The sequence below is a fragment of the Aotus nancymaae genome, unplaced genomic scaffold, assembly GCF_030222135.1.
Source record: "Aotus nancymaae isolate 86718 unplaced genomic scaffold, 86718_ANA_hifiasm-v0.15.2.pri h1tg000072l, whole genome shotgun sequence".
Lineage (NCBI taxonomy): Eukaryota > Metazoa > Chordata > Mammalia > Primates > Aotidae > Aotus > Aotus nancymaae.
The window spans coordinates 13,419,270-13,439,863 of record NW_026988487.1 but is presented as its reverse complement, the minus strand read 5'-3'; the positions used below and the strand labels follow the sequence as shown (position 1 = coordinate 13,439,863).

The window sequence follows — 20,594 nt, the reverse complement described above, 5'->3', positions numbered from 1 at the left end:
TCTTCCTCAACGTGAAGATGATGAGGATGAAGACCTTGACTGTGATCCACTTCCACTTAATGAATTGTAAACACATTTTCCCTTCTATAGGATTTTCCTTCTTTGAGACAAGGTCTTGTTCTGTTGCCCAGGCTGGAGTACAGTGATACGATCATAGCTCACTGCACTCTAGCACTCCTGGGCTCAAATGATCCTCCCACCTCAGTCTCCTGAGTAGCTGGGACTACAGGCATGCACCACTGTGCCCAGTTAATTAAAAAAAAATTTTTTTTGTAGAGACAGGGTGTCGCTTTGTTGCCCAGGTTAGTCTCAAACTTCTGCCTTAAGTGATCCTCTTGCCTCAACTTCCTAAATTATTGGGATTACAGGTATGAGCCACCTTGCCTGGCCACTTATGATTGTCTTAATAACTTTTTTCTTTAGTTTATTTTATTGTAAGAACACAATATTTAATACATATATAAAATATGTGTTAATCAACTGTTAGGTTGATTAACAGTAAGGTTTCTGGTCAACAGTAGGCTATTAGTAAAGTTTTTGGGGAGTCAAACGTTACACAGATTTTAGACTGTGCAGGAGTCAGTTCCCCTAACCCCCACATTGTTCAAGGGTCAACTGTACTTAGAGTTCCCCAACCCAGCCCACTTTTCCAGACCTCTGTGTATTTGCATGTGCTGTTTGCTTTGCCTGGAACTCCCTTTCTCTTGTCAGCTCAGTGAGTATGTTCTTCAAAACTTTGCTCAGTCATCCATACAAAACAACATCGACAAGTTGTAGTTCATTAAAATGTAACACTTTTGCTTTGCAAGGTACACTTTAAGAAACTGAAAAGACTGGGAGAAAATATTTGCAAACCCCATATCCAACAAAGGATTTGTACTCAGTCTACAGAAAGAATCCACAAAACTCAACAGTCAGAAAACAACACATTTAAAGACTGGGGCCAGGCACGGTAGAATCCCAGCACTTTGGGAGGCTGAGGCAGGTGGATCACTTGAGGTCAGGAGTTCGAGAACAGTCTGGCTAACATGGCGAAACCATGTCTCTACTAAAACTACAAAAATTAGTCCGTAATAGTGGCAGGCACCTGTAGACCCAGCTACTTGGGAGGCTGAGGCAGGAGAATCTCTTGAATCCGGGAGGCAGAGGTTGCAGTGAGCCAAGATTGCAACTGCACTCTAGCCTGGGCAACAGAGGGAGACCTTATCTCAAAAAAAAAAAAAAAAAAAAAGAGAGAAAAGAAAAAAGCAACAAATTTAGAGACTGAGCAAAGGTTTGAATAGATACTTCACCAAGGAAGATACACAAGCATGTAAAAAGATGCTCAGGCCAGGCGCGGTGGCTCACACTTGTAATCCCAGCACTTTGGGAGGCTGAGGTAGGCAGATCTCTTGAGCCCGGGAGTTTGAGATCATCCTGGGCAACAAATCTAGACCCCATCTCTACCAAAAAAAAAAAATGGTTAGTCAGGTGTGGTGGCATGCACCTGTAGTTCTAGCTACTCAGGAGGCTGAGGCAGGAGGATCACTTGAGCCCAAGAGGTCTAGGCTGCAGAGAGCTGTGACCACACCACTGTCTCCAGCCTGGGCGACAGAGCGAGACCCTGTCTTAAAACAAAAACAAACCGAACCCTGTGTAGGTGCTCCTTGTCCTGGGAATCCGCCTTCATCCTCCCGACACTCTGAATTACATGGGGAAAAGTATGTTCAGACGGACAGGGGACCTGAGGACCTCCCTGAAGGAGTCCCTGAGTTAGGTGGTAATTGCCACGTAACCTCATGCAAGTGATTCAACCTCTCTCACCTCATGGGGAGAAAACCCAGGAGTCTCCACGTTCTACGTGGACTCATGGGTTCGCCAAGAGATCGTAAAAGCAATGGTTTGATAAAGTCATTATAGGGCTATAAAAGGTTGATAGCCTTTCAAACGAAATTCGGCAAAGTTAACAGCTTTCTCAGAACCCCAGCCAGTGCCGTATCAGGGTGCTTTCCAGGGTCGTCCCTTATCATCGTCCATACGCCTCTCCTTCCTCAATCCCTGCAAACTGCTTGCTCTCAGTGTGCCATAAAACAGCAGACTTCCTCAATTAACCAATAGTGTCTGTGCCAGGCTCTGTCACCAAGCTGCAAAAATGAAAGTCCCTCACATGGTTTCCTCCAGAGAGCAAGAGGTTATGGTAAAATACTTTGGGCAATAAGGAAGCTGGACCACTTGGCAGGATTTGTGCAGCCTGGGGAGAGTTTGGGACCCTGAAGGCAGTTCTTTAGGGCTTGGGTTCTCTCCACCCTGCTGGGCTGTGGCATCCTGGTCCGGAGCTCAACCCCTTGGTCCCTGCTCCTCCTCCAGCAACCTGCCCTGCACACCCCACTGCAGGCTGCTTCTGTGCGCCACTCCACTCCATCTGTCATCTCTCTGGGGGTGCTTTTGGATATCAGCTCTGCTATCAACTGCTCCTCCTCTGTCGCCAGTTCAAACCCACAGAGTCTGAGGGTCCACCAGGCTACCTCTGATGCCACTGGCTGCCCCTGGTGACGCACCCACCCTTGTGCAGGCAACTGGAGGGGTCACATGATACACAGCAGGGAGACAGGCCCAGGAATCCCCTCAGAAGTAGTTCAGGCCAGGGCAGATGGGCTAAAGAGGAGTTCTTCCAGATAGGAGCTAAGTACTCAAGACAAAATAATGGATGCGGAATTAAAGACACAACCAGGACCTGGAGCAAAGTTGCAGTCACAGAGCTGCCTGTGTTTCTCGCATTTTCTCCACCTCTCTCAACCCACTGCAGGCTTCAGTTTTCACTTCGGGCAAGACAGAGCAGGTATTTCCCACATTCCCTTCTTCATCCATGTGCATGACATCATTTGGCAAGATAAACAGCAGCCCTGTGACATATGTCCCCATTGTTCCCATGTTACATATGAAGACGCTGAGTCACACGAGGAGCCAAGAATCTTCCCAAAGTGGGCCTGGCTCATGGTGCTGCTGGCCTCTCATCAGAGGTTAGTGACAACCTCCACTGAGCACTCCATAAACTAAGCACCAGTGCTCACTGCAGCCTGGAGCCTCGGGTGAGCACCGCTGCCGCCACGCCACTCCTGCGTTCCAGCAATTTATTTTAATCCCCTCTTCTTTCATCTGGACCTTTCAACTGCCCCAAGTAACAAACTATTTACATTGAAATTACCCAACAGACAGCTTATCTTATACTGGTCTAGAACAGAGGCAGTAAATACGGGTTATTGGTCATCTGCCCAGGGCAGATGTGGGTGGCTACTTTTTCCCACTGAGCCTTAAAAACACAGAACTTTAACATCCATCTCGCTGCGAAGCTCTGAGCAGCCCTTCCTTGTCTATAAAGGTTGGCATAATGGATACAATTCATTTGCCTTGGAATCTGGTTCACCCTTCTGTGGGGTTTGCGTGGGGACCTGCAGTTGATCTCAGATTAGCACTAGTTAGTTGCTGCCTTCTCCCCTGCCCATCCAAAGGCCTAATTAGGAGGCTAAGGTCTTCCTGACAGTAAGAGTGGTGCTTGAGGATGCAAATGGCTAGGAGGAGATCCCCTTCTGAAGCCTGTGACGATCCTCCCGGGGTTGCTCGGTGACTCCCACACACTTGATGACCTGCTGCAGCTTCCGGCCATATATAAATCTCTTGCCTGGTTTCCCTGTCCTCCACCCTTTCCACTGCCTCACTTCTCAAGCTCTTTTCCAGTAGATAATTAGTGGAGGGGCATTTATGTACACATTGGATGAGAAACAGACTGGAAAAAGGAAACTCCCATTTATTGCAGACCTGCAATGTGCCACACCCTGTGCAGAAACTTGTATGCCTTTTCTCTTTCTCTTTCCATTTCATAGATGAAACTGAAACTGATGAGTAATAGAGCTTGTGCCACCCAGAATGCCCCCCTCCAGGGCCTTCCATGGGCTTTGGGGAATCCCGATCACCTGTGTGCTTAAGAGCCACCGAGAACAAAGGCATGGTCAGGGGCAGGCTGCAGTTGCTATGTCTCTACTTGATGCAGGTCCCCAGGAGAGCAGGCTCTCCCACCAAAATCAGAGCTCAGAGCTCAGGGTCAGACATCTACCCCCATATGTCCATCCATCCATTCATCCATTCACCCATCCACACATCCACCCATCCATCCATTCATCCATTCATCCATCCACCCATCCATCTACCCATCCATCTATCCATCCACCCACCCATCCACCCATCCATCCATCCATCCATCCATCTATCCATCCACTCATCCATCCATTCATCCATCCACCCATCCGTCCATCCAACCATCCATTCACCCTTTCATACATCCATCCGCCCATCCATCCATCCATCCACCCATCCATCCATCCACCCATCCATTCACCCTTTCATCCATCCATCCACCCATCCATCCATCCATCCACCCATCCATCCGTCCACCCATCCATTCACCCTTTCATCCATCCACCCACCCATCCATCCATCCATCCATCCAACCATCCATCAACCCAACCATCCATCAACCCACCCATCCATCCATCCACCCATCCATCCATCCATCCATCCACCCATCCATCCATCCATCCATCCACCCATCCATCCATCCATCCACCCATTGATCCATCCACCCACCCACCCATCCATCCATCCATCCATCCACCCATCCATCCAATCCATCCATCCACCCATCCATCCATCCATCCATCCATCCATCAGCTTGCCACTCACTCATTTGTTGATGGTCCATTAACTACTTCACATTCACGAGAAGCTATATAATAAAAAAAGAAAGCCCATTACTGGTGTTGTCAAGGATGTGGACTGATTGGGGCCCTCTCACTATGCTGGAAGTGATGTAAAATGGTGCAGCAGCCACTTCAGAAAATAGTCTGGCAGTTCCTCAAAAAAATTGAACATAAAGTTTCCCTGTGACCCAACAATTCTACTCCAAGAGAATTGAAAGTATATGTTCACACAAAAACCTGTACTCAAATGTTTATATTTGAACAGCAATATTCACAATGACCAAAAATAGAAACAACTCAAATGCCCATCAATTGATGAATGGATACATAAAATGTGGTATATCCATACAGTGGAACATTATTAAGCCATAAAAAAGAATGAAGAACTTAAACATGCCACAGTGTGAATGAACTTTCAAAACATTATGCTGAGTGAAATAAGCTATTCACAAAGGGCCAAATATTACATGATTCCATTTATATAAAACATCCAAAATAGGCAAATCTATAGAGAAAAAAAGTAGATTTAGTGGTTTCCAAGAGTTAGGGGTAAGGGAGAAATGGGGAGTGACTGTTAATTAGTATGGGGTTTCTATTTGGGGTGATGAAAATGTTCTGGAATTAGAAAGCGGTGATGGTTGCATAACTTTGTGAATATACTAAAAAGCACTAAATTATACTCTTTAAAAGGGGGAATTTTATGGCATGTGACTTTTATCTCAACAAAACAAAGTCCGCTGAGCACCTACTCTGGGTCAGGCACGCTGCTGGTGCTGCAGAGATGTGTGAGACGTGACCTTGGCCTTGGGAAGCTTGTGTCTAGTAAAAGAGACAGACTAATGAGTCCAGTTAAAACAGTGGGATCAGTGTTGAGGGGAGGAGAGCCCAAGGGATTTGGGGAACTCCAGGGGGCTTGAGGATGGAGGGTCAAGGGAACCCCTAGAGGTAACAATGCCACTAAGTGAAGCAGAGTCTGAAGGGGATTTGAGTCAGGGGAAGGGTGGGTCAGGGAGCTGTCGGGAAGGACATTCCAGCTACAGGGAACAGTGTGTGCAAAGGCATGGCTTGCTGGAGAGCTCCTGGAGTCAGGAGGAGCTCTGAAGTGCAGGCCAGGATGAGACAGGCTAGACACAGATGTTGGAAGCAGAAGTTCAAGGTTCTTTCTTCCAGTATGGGAGTTCCCTTGTAAGTCCCTGGGGAACCCCTGCACTGCTCAGTCCTTCCTCCAAGCCCCTGCCAGCATCACAGATCATTTCCCTGATTTTCCTGCCTCTTTCCCAGGGCTGTCTCTGCCCTTTAAATGGTCATTGTCTACGGGAGCTTGGTCTTGGGTGAGAGAGGGCTGCCTTCAGCCTTAGCCCAGCGGCACCACTGAGATGCTCTTCCCAGCTGCATCTGGAATCAGATGGACCTGAATCTTGGTTCTGCAGCTTTAACTGTGTGATTTTGGGAGAAATTCTTTAATCTCCCTAAGCCTCACTTTTGTCATCTGTAAAGTAGGGTTGACAGAGCTCACCTCACAGCATGGTAGTGTGGAATGCATGCAATAACACATAAAAAGGCCCTGGTGGCCAGCTGGGTGTTGCTCCTTGAGCTCCAGTGCGTCCAGGTGCTGGGAGAATAGCAGCAGGCAGAGCCAGCCAGCTCCCTGCAGCTGCTGTGATAAAGCTACAGCTATGCTCTGGCTCTGGCAAGACAGGCGCGTGCTCAAGCTGAACTGCAGGGCAGGCACTGTGTCACCTCGCTACCCCTCCCCAAGGCTCGAGGAGGTGGGGACTCTGTGATCATTCACACTTTACAGATTAGCAAACTGAAACTGAGAGTAACCTCTCCAAGGCCCACAGATGACTTCAGGTGGCAGGCCTGAGACTTGTCCCTGAGTCTGCCTGACAGTGGCCCCTGCTGTTAATAGCTTGGTCCCCACAGCCTCCCACTCAGTTGCTGGAGGAATCACCCTTCCTCCCTTCCTCCCATTCTTCCTTCACCCACCAAGAGCCAGACCCCACCTCTGTTTCAAGAGTGAGCCTCTCTGCTTTGGCCAACTGTCCTAGCATTTTGATGCACTTGGCCTGTCCCCTTGGTTTCTACTCTGTTTTTAAGGAAGCAACCTCTGTCCCCCAAATGCCCTTCCTCCAACAGGCTCTGGGACTCATCTTGCTGCCTCTACTGGCGGCAGAGGGGAGAGGGAAAGAGAGAGCCAGCTTGCCTGCCATCACTCACCACTGGATCCCCAGGGCCCAGCTTGGAAAACACAGGACGATCCTCAGGACACCGGTGTAGCATGAATGCAGAACAGGCAGGGACATTGGTGGCTGCCCTCTCTGTGCCTCCTGTAATGAAAATGGCCACGAGAAGCTCCTTTTCTTTGGGGAAGGTGAATTACTGGCACAGTCGCATGTCTGAGATAGTATTTCAAAAAGAAAGGATTCACTTTTTCTATTATAAAACTAACAAACGGGCGTGGAGGCTCATGCCTGTAATCCCAGCACTTTGGGAGGCTGAGGCGGGTGGATCATGAGGTTAGGAGTTTGAGACCAGCCTAGCCAACCTGGTGAAACCCCTTCTCTGCTGAAAATACAAAAATTAGCTGGGCACAGTGGCATGTGCCTGTAATCCCAGTTACTCAGGAGGCTGAGGCAGGAGAATTGCTTGAACCCAAGAGGTGGAGGTTGCAGTGAGCAGAGATCACCCCATTGCACTCCATCCTGGGTGACAGAGCAAGACTCCATCTCAAAAAAATAAAAAATAATAAAATAAATAAATAAAACTAACATATTCCCAGATGGCAAATACAGAGAAGGGTAAAGAAAATATAACCATTGCCCATAATTCTACCACTTTTTAATATTGTGCTATTTTTTTCCTCACATTTTCTTCTGACTTTATTTTGCATGGTGGGGGTTATTATTTTTCTACTGATATCACGAACATTATTTCTTATCATAAAACTTTTTTTTTTTAAGAGATCAGAATCTCACTGTTGCCCAGGCTGGAGAGTGCAGTGGTGCAATTAGAGGTCACTGCAGCCTCTAATTCTTCAGCTCAAGTGATCCTCCCACCTCAGCCTCTCCAGTAGCTGAGACTGCTGGCGTTCACCAACACGTCTGGCTAATTTTTGTATTTTTTGTAGAGACAGGGTTTCGCCATGTTGGCAAGGCTGGCCTCAAACTCTTGGGCTCAAGCCATCCTCCCATCTTGGCCTCCCAAAGTGCTAAAATTACAGGCATGAGCCACCACATCTGGCCAAAAGATTCTTAATATACTTTTTCTTGGTGGTGGGGGCACACACTGGCTCACCATAAGGCTGGTCCGGTGTGCCTTTCCCTGTGCTGACCAGCTGGGTTGCTTCTGACTCACATAGAGAACAGTTCCCCCGACATCGCTGTGCACACCGTGGCCAGGCTCTGCAGGAGCTGCCGGTCGTTGCTGCATTCTGCCTTTGGGTGGCACTCTGGTGGGGAAGAGAACTTTACCAAGAGCATCAAAGACCTGATATATATGAGGTGGGGAGACTCAGAAAGCCCAGATATCACAGCTGGAAAGGCCTCAGAGACCCCTAAGTGAAAAAAAGGTCTGGAGGGCTCCTGTGGCCTAACAAAGATGCACCGATTCTTAGGGAAGGATACAAGAGCATGTGCTTATCTGAACTTCTTTTTTTTTTTTTTTCTTTTTGAGATGGAGTCTTGCTCTGTCACCCAGGCTGGAGTGCAGTGGCATGAGCTAGGCTCACTGCAACCTCCACCCGCCACGTTCAAGTGATTCTCCTGCCTCAGCCTCCTGAGTAGCTGGGACTACAGGTGCCTACCACCGTGCCTGGGTAATTTTTGTATTTTTTTTTTTTGTACTTTTAGTAGAGATGGGGATTCACCATATTAGCCAGGATGGTCTCGATCTTTTGACCTCATGAACAGCCCACCTCAGCCTCCCAAAGTGCCGGGATTACAGGTGTAAGCCACTGCACCTGGCGGCATTTAGAACTTCTCGGATCGGCATCCAGCACCCTCAGAGGCTGTAGTTAGGGAGAAGATGATCAAACATCTCTCTTCCTCCATGTAGCCTAATTCTAACCCCTCTGTAGCAGCGACGTCTGTCCTTGTCTCGTTCCAGTGCACTTTGTGAATTCCAGAGGGCTTTTCCAGGACCAAGGAAGGCTGCTCTGCTCACAGCAGGCCTTGGGGATTGAAATCCCCTGGGAGCAACCTCAATGAGCGATGCTCTGGAACTGCTGGGTCAATAGCCCAGGCCCTGGCCCCTCAGGTGGGATCACTCGAAGCCCTGTGTTCTGCATCGTTTTTTGAAGCTCCCTGGTGGGATTGAGTCTAGCTGCACGTTGTGAAAGCTGACTTACAGGACCTTTAGTAGCTGCCTCCCTTTCTCTGTCTCACTTCCTCATTCCCCTCCTGATGTCCCCTGCACCTCCCAGATACACTATTTGCCCCTGAAGCTTGCCCCTTGAACCATCACACCCTGGGACTACCCCAGGTACCACTCTGTTGATTACTTCTCAACCCAGAAGGGGAGGCACCCGGGAAGCCACATGGGAGGGCAGGGAAGGGAACATGTTCTCGGGATGCTTGACAAGAAATGAGGCTTTGAAAGAAATTCCTGCTGGACACCAGTGAAGTGCCAGGCCTATCCCAGCCAACGTGAGTCACACTCCAGGAACTCCGCAAATCTCGTCCACCTCCCTGGTCCACCCTGGGCCTGTCTGCCCGGAGTGACCACTTGTGCATTTCCAGTAAAAATCCCTTCGCTTCCGTCATCTCCAAGTCGAGCAAGGTGATACAAACCTGGGAAGACCTCAGCTTCGGAGCTGCTGGAATTTGTGTGACTCACGCCCTCCAGTGGTCACTCGACAAACGACGTGGGGCTCCAGGGCCAGAGACTTGAGCTTGTTAAAGATCAGAAGTGGGAGGGAGCCAGGAATGCCTCTTCTTAGTGCCTTCCTTTGAGAGTTGAGTGGAGTGAAGGCTCCACAGGACACGGGCCCCGCCACGGGTCATGCACCCACACAAATGGAGAGAAAGAGCCACATCCCGGGTTTCCTTCACGTCCCGTCTTTATCATTTGTGTCACACCTACATGCACCTATACTGTTCTTTGCTTAAACATTTTCTCTTAAATTGGCTCTTTTTAAGGCTTAAGTACATTTCCCAAATAAAATTTATTTCACTTTCCGTGAAGTGGGGCACACAGTGGGAACTCTGTCTCCTCCTTCTGTGGCCTCACACAGAGGTGGCATCAGACGCTGACACGGAGGGGAGAACATTCAACCCCAGGTCGTCCTCAGCTCCTACCTTGGCTTCAGTTTCCCACTCCCTCCCAGCCACCTCTCCTTGCCCCTGGGTGTACCCACCTGTAGCAAAATGGGCACACACACAGTGGGCACACAAGGTGGGGGTCCGGTCGAGGTCTCAGACCTGGGTCAGTCCTCAGCTTTGCCACTTACAAGCCAAGGGACACTGAGCTGCTCGCTCAAACTTTCTGTGTCTCAGTTTCCTCTTCTGTGAAGTGGAGATCATATTACAATAGTATAATACGATCACACAGCGCTGTTGGAGGATTAACTGAGATGAGAAACGGAAAGCCCAGGGCCTGGCTGTATTTATGGACCATGTGCCAAAGAAAGTACAAGCTGGGACTCCAGGGTTGTAACCCTGCCACCGCCTGCCTGTGTGATCTTGGACACGTCACTTGGCTTTGCTGAGTCTCAATTTCCCCATCTATAAAATGGGGCTAGTGATCATTGCTACCGCACAGGACTTGTGTGGATTAAATGGTTGGTATGTTTAAGTGCCTTGCTCAGTAAACGGTAGCTCTGCTCATTGTTTTTGTAGAAAAGGCTTCAAAGTTGCTAACTTCCGAGGGCTAACTGGACCTGAACCATCTTCACAGCCTGGCATAGGGACAGATCAAATTGAATCCATGGAAAATCAGTTCCAGGATAATGAGGCCGAGATATTCCCGTGCTGATTTCTATCAGCTGGTTTCTATCCCGTGCTGGTTTCTATCTGCCCGGGGCAGCCTGGGAATGCAAGGAGGAGGGCACTTCTCCGTGGCTGCCTCAGAACCTCCATCGCCACCCTTCAGGGGCCCAGCTGTCCCCGACCTGTCCCCCACCTGCCCTTCAAGGTGCTCTTTGATTTCTCCCCAGCTGAATTCACCTGCCGCATCCATCAGCAGAAGAGGCCCAGGAATGCGGCCTGCTGGGTGGGCAGGGCCAAGAGGAAGGCAGCGTTGCAGGCCCAGGAAGCTGCGGGAGATTTGGAGAGGGGGATGTCTGCCAACCTCCAGCAGAAGGGCCAGCCCTGGGCCCTGCAGATAGGTGCTCTGGGGAGGGTACCAGAAGCTCACTGTTTGTCCCGGCTCGAAGGCTGTCTGCTGTGTGACCTTGGTGAGTCTCCTAACCTCTCTGTGTCATCACAATCATTATCACTATTTTTACTCCCCTCCTCTTCGTATTTGCCGGTTAGGAGAGGACTGGGATAGTGGTCATGGTTACACACCATCATAAATATTCTAAAAACCGTTGAATTTTACACTTTAACGAATCGGTAATTTCATATTATGTGAATTTTATTCCAATTAAAAATTAAAAATACTTACATGAACTTAATGAGAGAGAGAGAGAGAGAGAGAGAGAGAGAGAGAGAGAGAGAGAACTGTTTGTGGTGGATCAGGACCTGTCTGAGGCCACTTCAGAAGGGAATTTGGCACCACTTGCTCTGTGTCAAGAGGGACATTGTTACTCTCTGACCCCAGCAAGGATCATAGATTCTCGTGTGGCTGCCTTTTTGCTTGATGGCTCAAAGCATTTTCTTGTGTCAAGTTTACTTTTATTTTTGTCACCATTTGTCATGAGAAAAGTCAGGCCCAGAGAGGAGAAGTGGCTTTTCCAAGGCCACAAAGCAGGTCGGCTGTGGAGCTGTCACTCGAACCTGACACCTTTCAGGCTGAAGGAAACCAGAACATGCCACCCCCAAATAAGCCAACGTGGCGTCCTGATCATTTCCAGCTGAAGGCGCTTGAGAAAGAGCAGCTAGAGAGAGGCTATCTGAACAGCCCCGTTCTGCCTGCAGTCAGCCACAAACATTCCTCGCAGAAAGACGCTTTCCTAGCATCAAGATGAGAAGATAGCTTTTATCAGCAAAGAGATGGTCCCAGAGTCGTCTACAAATACAAACAAACCTTGCTGCCCTGCTCCTTAGCTCACTGCCATGAGCTTACCTGCTCACAGCTTCCCAGCCCTGGAAGCCTACAGCTGCGTTCCTTTGTCCCGTCACTTTTCCTTCCTTCCTTCCTTCCTTCTTTCCTTCTTTCCTTCCTTCCTTCCTTCTTTCCTTCCTTCCTTCCTTCTTTCCTTCCTTCCTTCTTTCCTTCCTTCCTTCTTTCCTTCCTTCCTTCTTTCCTTCCTTCCTTCTTTCCCTCCTTCCTTCCTTTCCTTCCTTCCTTCTTTCCTTCCTTCCTTCCTTCCCTTTCTTTCCTCCTTTCTTTCTTTCATTCTGTCCTCCCTTTCTTCTTTTTTTCTTTTTTTTTAGAGACAGGCTGAAGTGCAGTGGCATGATTATAACTCTCTGCAGCCTCAAACTCCCAAGCTCAAGCGATCCTTCTACCTCATCCTCCTGAGTAGCTAGGACTACAGTAACTGGGCAAGCCACCATACCCAGCTAATTTATTTTCAATTTTTCTGTAGACATTGGGTCTCACTATGTTGCCCAGGCTGGTCTCGAACTCCTGGCCTCAAGCAATCTGCCCACCTCAGCCTCCCAAAGTGCTGGGATTCCAGGCATGAGCCACTGCGCCCGGCCATCTTGTCACTTTCTAAAATGCCTTGCTCTTCATGGCAGACACTCCATAAGCCAGAGTTCTAAGCCACAGCATTGAGCTATCTTCACTGAGGCTTCTCCTGCGTGATGTGCCTCAAAGACTTTAACGAATCTGCTTGTTCTTTTCTGTATTAATAATGTCTTTTGTTACAGTTGTCTGTCCAAGAAAAACTTAAGAGGATTGAGGAGAAATTATATTTCCTTCCCAGCTGGCTAATTCCACATGTGTCCTCAAGCCCGATGCTCAGTTTAGGCAGTAACTGCTGACTCGAACCCCGCCCCAGGTCAAGAACGCCACAGTGAGCAGACGCTGCATTAGAGGGCACCCCAGATGACATGCTTGACAGATCAAATAACTGAATAACTGCATTTTCTGAAGGAAAATCAACCAAGTGTTTTGAGGCCAAGTAGATGGGACTCTCGAGGATTCCATGAACAGCAAGCAGTGGTATCTCCCTCAGAGGCTCTTGAGTGGGAACATTAAATGCGTTAAAACATGTGTTTGCTGCAGGAATAGCCAGAATATGTGAAATCAGTTACAGGGAATAGAGTGCAGCAAACTCCTATTTATCCCTCAAAACCCTACCCTGGTATCCTCTCCCTTGTAAACTTTCCCTGAACAATACAGAACCAGCTACATCAGCACCATGCCATCCCTCCATCACTACAGGTATCACTCTGTACTATACTTAACCATTTATTTTTCTAGGCTTTGCACTCGCTGAGGCCAGGATTCTGACTCTTTCCTCAGTGAGTGTTGTTTGCCTGAACGGAACTGGCTGAAGCCTGAAAGATGGCTTTGCTATGTCAAAACTCATTCCAGCTGACTCCTATTTTTCATTCATTCATCCACTCATTCACTCAACAAAGACCTTTGAGCTCTGATATTTATGTCGTCTTGTGACTCTTAATTTACCTTTGACAAAGTTACTGTATTGTCAGGCTGAATTTAACTTGGGAAAGACAGGAAGGAGATTAGCGGATGGTGGCGGCAGTGAGTAGGGACGGTGAGATCAAGCGCAGTTTTTCCTTTTGCTTCTCAACTCCTCCCTGATGTAGTTATTATTTTTCTTTTATGATGAAAAATGCATATGTATAGGAATGCTGTATTTGAGGCATCATAAGGAATGAAATTATAGCCCAGGCGCGGTGGCTCAGCCTTGTAATCCCAGCACTTTGGGAGGCTGAGGTGGGCAGATCACTTGAGCTCAGGAGTTCGAGACCAGCGTGGGTGATATGGTGAAACCCGGTCTCTACCAAAAACACAAAAACATTAGGTGTGCACTTGTAGTCCCAGCTACTCAGGAGGCTGAGGTGGGAGGATCGCTTGAGCCTGGGAAGCAGAAGTCGCAGTGAGCAGGGATCGTACCACTGCACTCCAGTCTGGGTGACAGAGACCCCCATCTCAAAATAATAATAATAATAATAAAAAAAGAAATGAAATGATAAATTATCACTTTTTTATATAAGAAGTGATCATTTCCATTATCAGAAAAGGAATTTTTTCCCCTGTAGAAAAAATCCTACCTGCCATTCCACCAAAGCTTACCTAGTGCTACAAGGGTGAGGTGTTAGTAAGACCAGACTCAGAGGCCTCTCTGTGCCAACCGCCTGCCTTCCTTTCCCCTCCAAAAACCTCAAGTGACTAGTTCAGGGACCTGTCTGGAATAAGGGCATCATTTAACATCACTGGCCTTCAGGAACCTCGGCATTTTCCAGCATGTCCCATACTATCAATATCCCCCCAGCTTCCTGGACTCCCGTCACAAGCTGGAAAAGTGAGAGGATGGACAGGGATTAACCAAAGAGTCCCTGCTGAGGAAAAAATTCCCCAGATGCCGAAAGTGAGGCCATGTGGCTTGACCAAATACAGCCTGGCTCCGTGATGCCTCTATCTTAGCGGCTACCCTGCTAATGAGCTGCCACCTTGGACTTGGGACCAGGAAGAGGTGGGTTGGCTGAAGATGCACCACACAGAGTGATGTAACAGCAAGATCAAGTCACCCACAGGCCCTGGCAGTCACAGTCATAAATGAGCTAACTGTACACCCAGCCGGGGACACTCCCTTTGGAAACAAAAAAAAAAGAGCTCTTTATGCAAAAACAACCCTCTGGATGGCATGGGGTGAATATAAATACTTCTTGACTGCCAGTGTGTTTATAACTTTGCAGCGAGTCAAAAACTGAGGTTCCAACCCCAGAGAACACAGCCTCATCACTGCTTTAAACATCTCTCGGCCACCTTTGGTGAGGGAACTGGGCAGTTCCAGACAGTCCCGAAGCTCCCAAGGCACAGGTCTCTTCCCAGTTGGACTCTCCTTACCCCGGGGAGGCAGTGCAGCCCGCTGCGAGGTGAGTTGCCTTCATTTCTGGGGAAGTGGCTGTTTTGAGAGGGTTTTGTTTCTTCCTGTTTGAGAAGGCTCAGAAAATTGTGGGAATTTTCTGCCTAGAGAGAGGTGATGGAAAGTCTAGGTAAAGAAATGCCAACATGAGGTTCAGTCATTTGAACATGGCATCTCCATCAGATTTCTCTTCTTCAGATACTGGCTGTGGTTGCTACATGACAAGGAGAAACTTTCTGAAAAGTCTGGAATGGGAGTCTGTGTCTGCTAAGAATTTTCTTTTAACATAGATTATCTATCTTGTTCAGTCCTTATAATATGTAACCTCCCTACAAATCCTGGTGAGATGGATATATTAAACCCATTTTATGGATGAAGAAATGAGTTTCAGTTAAATAACTTGATCCAGGACACATAACTGGTAGAGCTAGGATTCCAGGATTTGAACCCAGGTCCGAGGGGCTATAAGTTCTTTTCTTTCCTTTCTTGCTTTCCCTCCCTCCCTCCCTCCCTCCCTCCTTCCCTCCTTCCCTCCTTCCCTCCCTCCCTTCCTTCCTTCTTCTTCCCTTTCTTTCCTTTCTTTTTCTTTCTTTCTTCTTTCTTTTTCTCCACTCATTCACTCAACGAAGACCTTTGAGCTCTGATATTTATGTCGTCTTGTGACTCTTAATTTACCTTTGACAAAGTTACTGTATTGTCAGGCTGAATTTAACTTGGGAAAGACAGGAAGGAGATTAGCGGATGGTGGCGGCAGTGAGTAGGGACGGTGAGATCAAGCACAGTTTTTTCTTTTGCTTCTCAACTCCTCCCTAATGTAGTTATTATTTTTCTTTTATGATGAAAAATGCATATGTATAGGAATGCTGTATTTGAGGCATCATAAGGAATGAAATTATAGCCCAGGTGCGGTGGCTCAGCCTTGTAATCCCAGCACTTTGGGAGGCTGAGGTGGGCAGATCACTTGAGCTCAGGAGTTCGAGACCAGCATCTATCTATCTATCTTCCTTCCTTCCTTCCTTCCTTCCTTCCTTCCTTCCTTCCTTCCTTCCTTCTCTCTCTCTTTTTTTTTGGAGACAGAGTCTCACTCTGTTGCCCAGGCTGGAGTGCAGTGGCATGATCACAGCTCACTGCAGACTTGACTGCCCAGGCTCAAGCGATCCTTCTGCCTCAGCCTCCTGAGTAACTGGGACCACAGGCACAAGACACTACACCTGCTTAATTTTTCATTTTTTTGTACACAAGGTCTCCCCATGTTGCCCAGTATGAACTCAAACTCTTGGGCTCAAGTGATCCTCCTGCCTCGGCCTCCCAAAGTGCTGCGATTACAGACATGAGTCACTGTGCCTGGCCTAGAATTCTTACATGGACTATATTCACTACATTGTCTTAGAAAGTCAGTTTCTGCCTCTTGATCCTCCTCTTGTCTGTTTCAAAGGAGATAATCTCAGATTTCTACAGTTGAGTGCCTTTTTCACAAATGGTTTCTCTCCACACAATAAAAGAGGAGCAAGTGATATTGCTGACTTAGAACAATTGCAAAATCTTTAAAAGAATGGCAGCTACAGCTTGAGTGCTTTTCCCAGTAACAGACCTAAAACTACAGTTGCTAATAAGAGCTGCTGGAAAGTGTCTTTCAGGGTCAGGCAAAGGCACTCCTGTTTCAGTGACCTCCCAGCTCTTCCTCACCCTGCCTGGGGCTGGCGACGAAGCCCGGCTGGGAACAGTGGACCAGCAGGTCCTGCTCAGGAGGCTCACGGGACATGTAGTTTGTCCTTGTTACATGGCAATGAGGGAGGGGGTCCAGTGTTTTTCCTTTAGATTATTAGGTGGCTTTACAGAATTGAAGTCTGTGTCTGAAGCCTCCCCATTCCAACCCCCAAATAGAGACAGAGGTTGCAAAGCACTGATGAAGGGGCTGACGCTGGCATTCGTATTGATTCTTCAGCGAGACAAGCCCATTGAGAAGCCCGATGCTGTAAACTCTTCTCCAACCTTCCCTCACCTCTGCTTCCCTTCTTCAGCCCCACAGTGAAGAACGTCTGAGCTCAAATCCAGACAAGTGACATAAGTGACCTGCTTTGCAAAGCCGCAGAGATGGCCTGTCCTTGGAGTTTTCTGTTCAAGGCCAGATTCCACCAGGATGTAATGACAGAGGGAAAAGACATCAACAACAACGTGGGCAAAGTCCCCTGTGCCGCCTCCAGGTGAGCGCTCCCCGGGGGCACCCATGCCCTGTCGGCGCCAGTGACTCAGAATTCCTCTCTCTGCTCCTCCTCTCTCACTTGAGATCTGATCTCGTTTCTTCTTGGAAGTTCCTGTTAGAATTCATTGAAGTCGCTGATGATTGGGCATCTTGCTGTGACTGACGACAGTATGTGGAGGAGGAAGGGACATGGCACGGGGCTGGTCCCGAAGGAGCTTGGAATCTCTGAGGGAAGAATATGGGAAGGAGCTTGACCTGAGAATGGGAGGCAGTAGAGCCCGGTGGTGGGAACCGGAGAGGGGGACTGGGGGTGGGGGATCGGCATCCTGGCCTGCGTCCCTTCCAATTCACCTCTCGATAGATGCTTTGAGTATCATCCTGGTGAAGGGTATCAGGATGTTAGACAAACTAGTTCCAAGTCCTGTGCTGCTGGCACTGGCTGCCTGGTGCTGCCTCTCGCTGGCTGTGTGACTTGGGGCAAGTTAACCTCTCTGAACCTTAGTGCTCACCTGTGGTATGAGGAGCCCAAGGGGGCACTCCTCACGGTGAGCTGAGGATGAAATGAGATCTGCAGCACTCAGCACTGTGCCTGCACAGAACAGGCGCTCAGTCCACGTCAGGGTTCATAGCCATCTACTGAGTACCTGCCCTTGCCAGAGCTACACAGGCCACTTTACTTTGCATCTCAACTGATCTCTGCGGCGGCTCTGTGAAGTTTGTGTGATTGACTCTTTTCACATATAAGGAAATAGAAACTCTGGTAGATTTATGAGTTTTCCCAGCTTGAATGACCAGTAATTACAGAGTTGGAATTGGAGTCCAGAGTTGGATTCTTCATGTCCCTCCTCCCCAGGACCGTACCTCCTCCCAGGGCAGAACCAAGAGAATGAGTTAGTCAATGGAGGAGTCGGGGCACAGGCTTGAGGCTTGCTCAGGTGGAAAGACAAGGCAATCTGCAATAACGCAATTGTGTAACTCAAAACAAAGCCCCCATCTGCACAGGGGCACCACACAGCCACACAGCCCCACCACCTCAGAGGAGCCTTTCCCATGGACTACAAAGGGCAGGGCGCCCCCTGGAGGTGTGCGGCATCATGGCCCTGAGTGTATCTGTCAGAGGCGGTAAAAAAAAACTCCAATGGCTAAGAGGATGGGCTTGGGGATGAGCAAGTGGCTTTGTCACTCAGTAGCCCTGTACCCGTCGGCAAGTCCCCTAGCCTCTGAGCCCCAATTTCCTCCTCTGTAAAAAGAGGGTAGCAATGGTGATTTACTGGATGGGATAAAGAGTAAATGAGATTTCCCATGCAAGCAACTTGGCGCAGTGCCTGACCCGGAGTAAGTGCTCAGCAAATGGCACTGTTGGCGTTGCCATCATTAGTGGTGGTGTTGGCAGCTAGGAGGTGATAGAGCAACATTAAACAGAGTTCCCTCTAGGGGCATCACAGAAGTCAGGTGGACTCTGTGGCCTTTGAAGTACGGGTAGAATGTAGACGAGTGCAGAGAAGTAGCAAGGACATTCAGGAAGAGGGGCGAGGTGAGCAGAGACTCAGAGGCAGAAATGAGCTGGACTGCGCTTGGCCAGGAACGGACTGGGGGCTGGGATAGGCTAGAGGATGAAGGCTTGAATGCAGAGTCAGAGATCTGGACTTGTTCTGCCTGGCAGTAGGGAGCCATTGTAGGTCCTTGAGCAGGACAGTCCAGGTGTGGTGTGGCAGGTAAACTGGAGGAGAGGACTCTGAAACCAGGTAGTCTGGGCTGTGGCAGCCGAGGTGGCTAAGAGAACAAGAGGTGAGAACACAGGGTGTTCAGATGCTAAGGGCTGTAGAGGGACAGTGGCTTCACCCCTCCTTCTCTTCGTCTCACCATTGCAGCCCCTGACAGCTGGCCTCCCCGACTCCAGCTCCCCACACTGGTTCTGAGCCCTCTCCTGCCAACTGGACTTCTCGCAAGTCATGCCCCTATTCTAGAGCCTGCAGTAGCTCCCCATTGCCTGTCACCACATTAAAGCTCCCAGAGTTCTGTGTGAGCACCCTACCCAAGTGGAGAGTCCATCCTACTGGCCCAGCCCAGCCTTCCTCAGCTCCCCAGTGCCTGCGCACAGCGCATTCCTCTCTCAGCTTATCCAGACACAACCCATTCCCTATTTTTTTCTTTTTAAAAATTTTTAGTGTAACTTTTTATTGAGCCAGGGTCTCAAAAACAGTCTGCGCTGTTGCCCAGACCTCAGTGCAGTGGCTCCAAATCAGCTCACTGCCCTGCAACCTCCGCCTCCCAGGTTCAAGTGATTCTCCCACCTCAGCCTCCCAAGTAGCTGGGACTATAGGCATGTGCCACCACGCTTGGCTAATTTTTGTATTTTTAGTAGAGACAGGGTTTCGCCCTATTGGCCAGGCTGGTCTCGAACTCCTGACCTCAAATGATCTTCCTGTCTTGGCCTCCAAAAGTGTTGGGATTACAGGTGTGAGCCACTGCGCCCGGGGTTCTCTTTTCTTTCCTCTCTCTCTTTCTCTCTCTCTTTTTTTAAAGTTGAGAATCTTACTATGTTGCCTAGGCTGCTCTCAAACTCCTAGGCCCCAGCAATCCACCAGCTGTCTTTCCATATCACCCTGAATCTCTCTCCTCCCAAAACCCTTATGTGCTGCCTGCAGCCTTTAGCCCTCATCCCCCACACTCTCTAATAGCATTGCTAATTATCCCTGTGTCTTTAGGGACTGACTTGTGGATTGACTTGTGTCTTTGGACCATTCAGAAAACATGAGTTCAGACCCCAGGGAGGGCCCTGAGCTGCAGTGGACCTGTGGCAAATCAGCTAACTTGACCGTCTTTTCCCCGCTCCTCTTCCCGCTGGGGTGGGCTGGTGGAAAGGCTCCAATCAGATAGAAGAGGGGATGAAGAAAAAATATCACATCACTTTATTTAATCTCAATTTATTTAATCATGGATCTCCCAGTGATCCATGAGCTTTAGTCATCCCATTTTTAAGGGTGAGGACCCTGAAGCCTAGGAAGTTGAAGTAATTTTCAAGATCTCATAGTTAGCAAATGACAGAGCCAGCATTCAGATCTGAGCAGCCCAGAGGGACCACTGCACGAGGCAGCCACCTTTTGTGTCCTGGGCATGTTCCATTCCATGGACCAGTACATGCAGATGCCCACTGCCTGGCTCTGTGCTGGGAGTGAAGATATCAGTGAAACCCTTCCGCTCTTCGGTGAATTGTTTGAGCCACTTATTACTTGCATACACCACTGCTAAAAACAGTAATGAGACAGGAACTATTACCCTTGTTTTACAAGATTGAGCAATGTATTGGAGGTCAATACCTGGGAAATGGTGGCGCTAAGGTTTCAATCAAGTCCAAAGTCATAACATCTACACTACCTAGGCTCTCCCGGAGGGCCTATGGTGTGCTGGACTATTCAAGAGACAGAGAAAAAAGACTCAGTTTCTGCTGTCAGGAAGGAAATGGGGAAACCGATGCCTTCCTCACTGG

At 48.7% G+C, this 20,594-nt stretch overlaps 1 protein-coding gene across 1 annotated transcript in view; it reads left to right on the top strand.

Moving 5' to 3' along the window:
* Window positions 1-14,719: 14,719 nt before the first annotated feature.
* NOS2 (nitric oxide synthase 2) overlaps window positions 14,720-20,594 on the top strand; it is a 44,438-nt gene continuing 38,563 nt past the window's right edge. Inside the window, exons 1-2 of the mRNA XM_012449400.3 lie at window positions 14,720-14,911; window positions 16,923-17,105. Of these exons, the coding sequence (XP_012304823.2) occupies window positions 16,996-17,105 (110 nt within the window). The 5' untranslated portion in view covers window positions 14,720-14,911; window positions 16,923-16,995. The remainder of the gene's footprint in view (window positions 14,912-16,922; window positions 17,106-20,594) is intronic.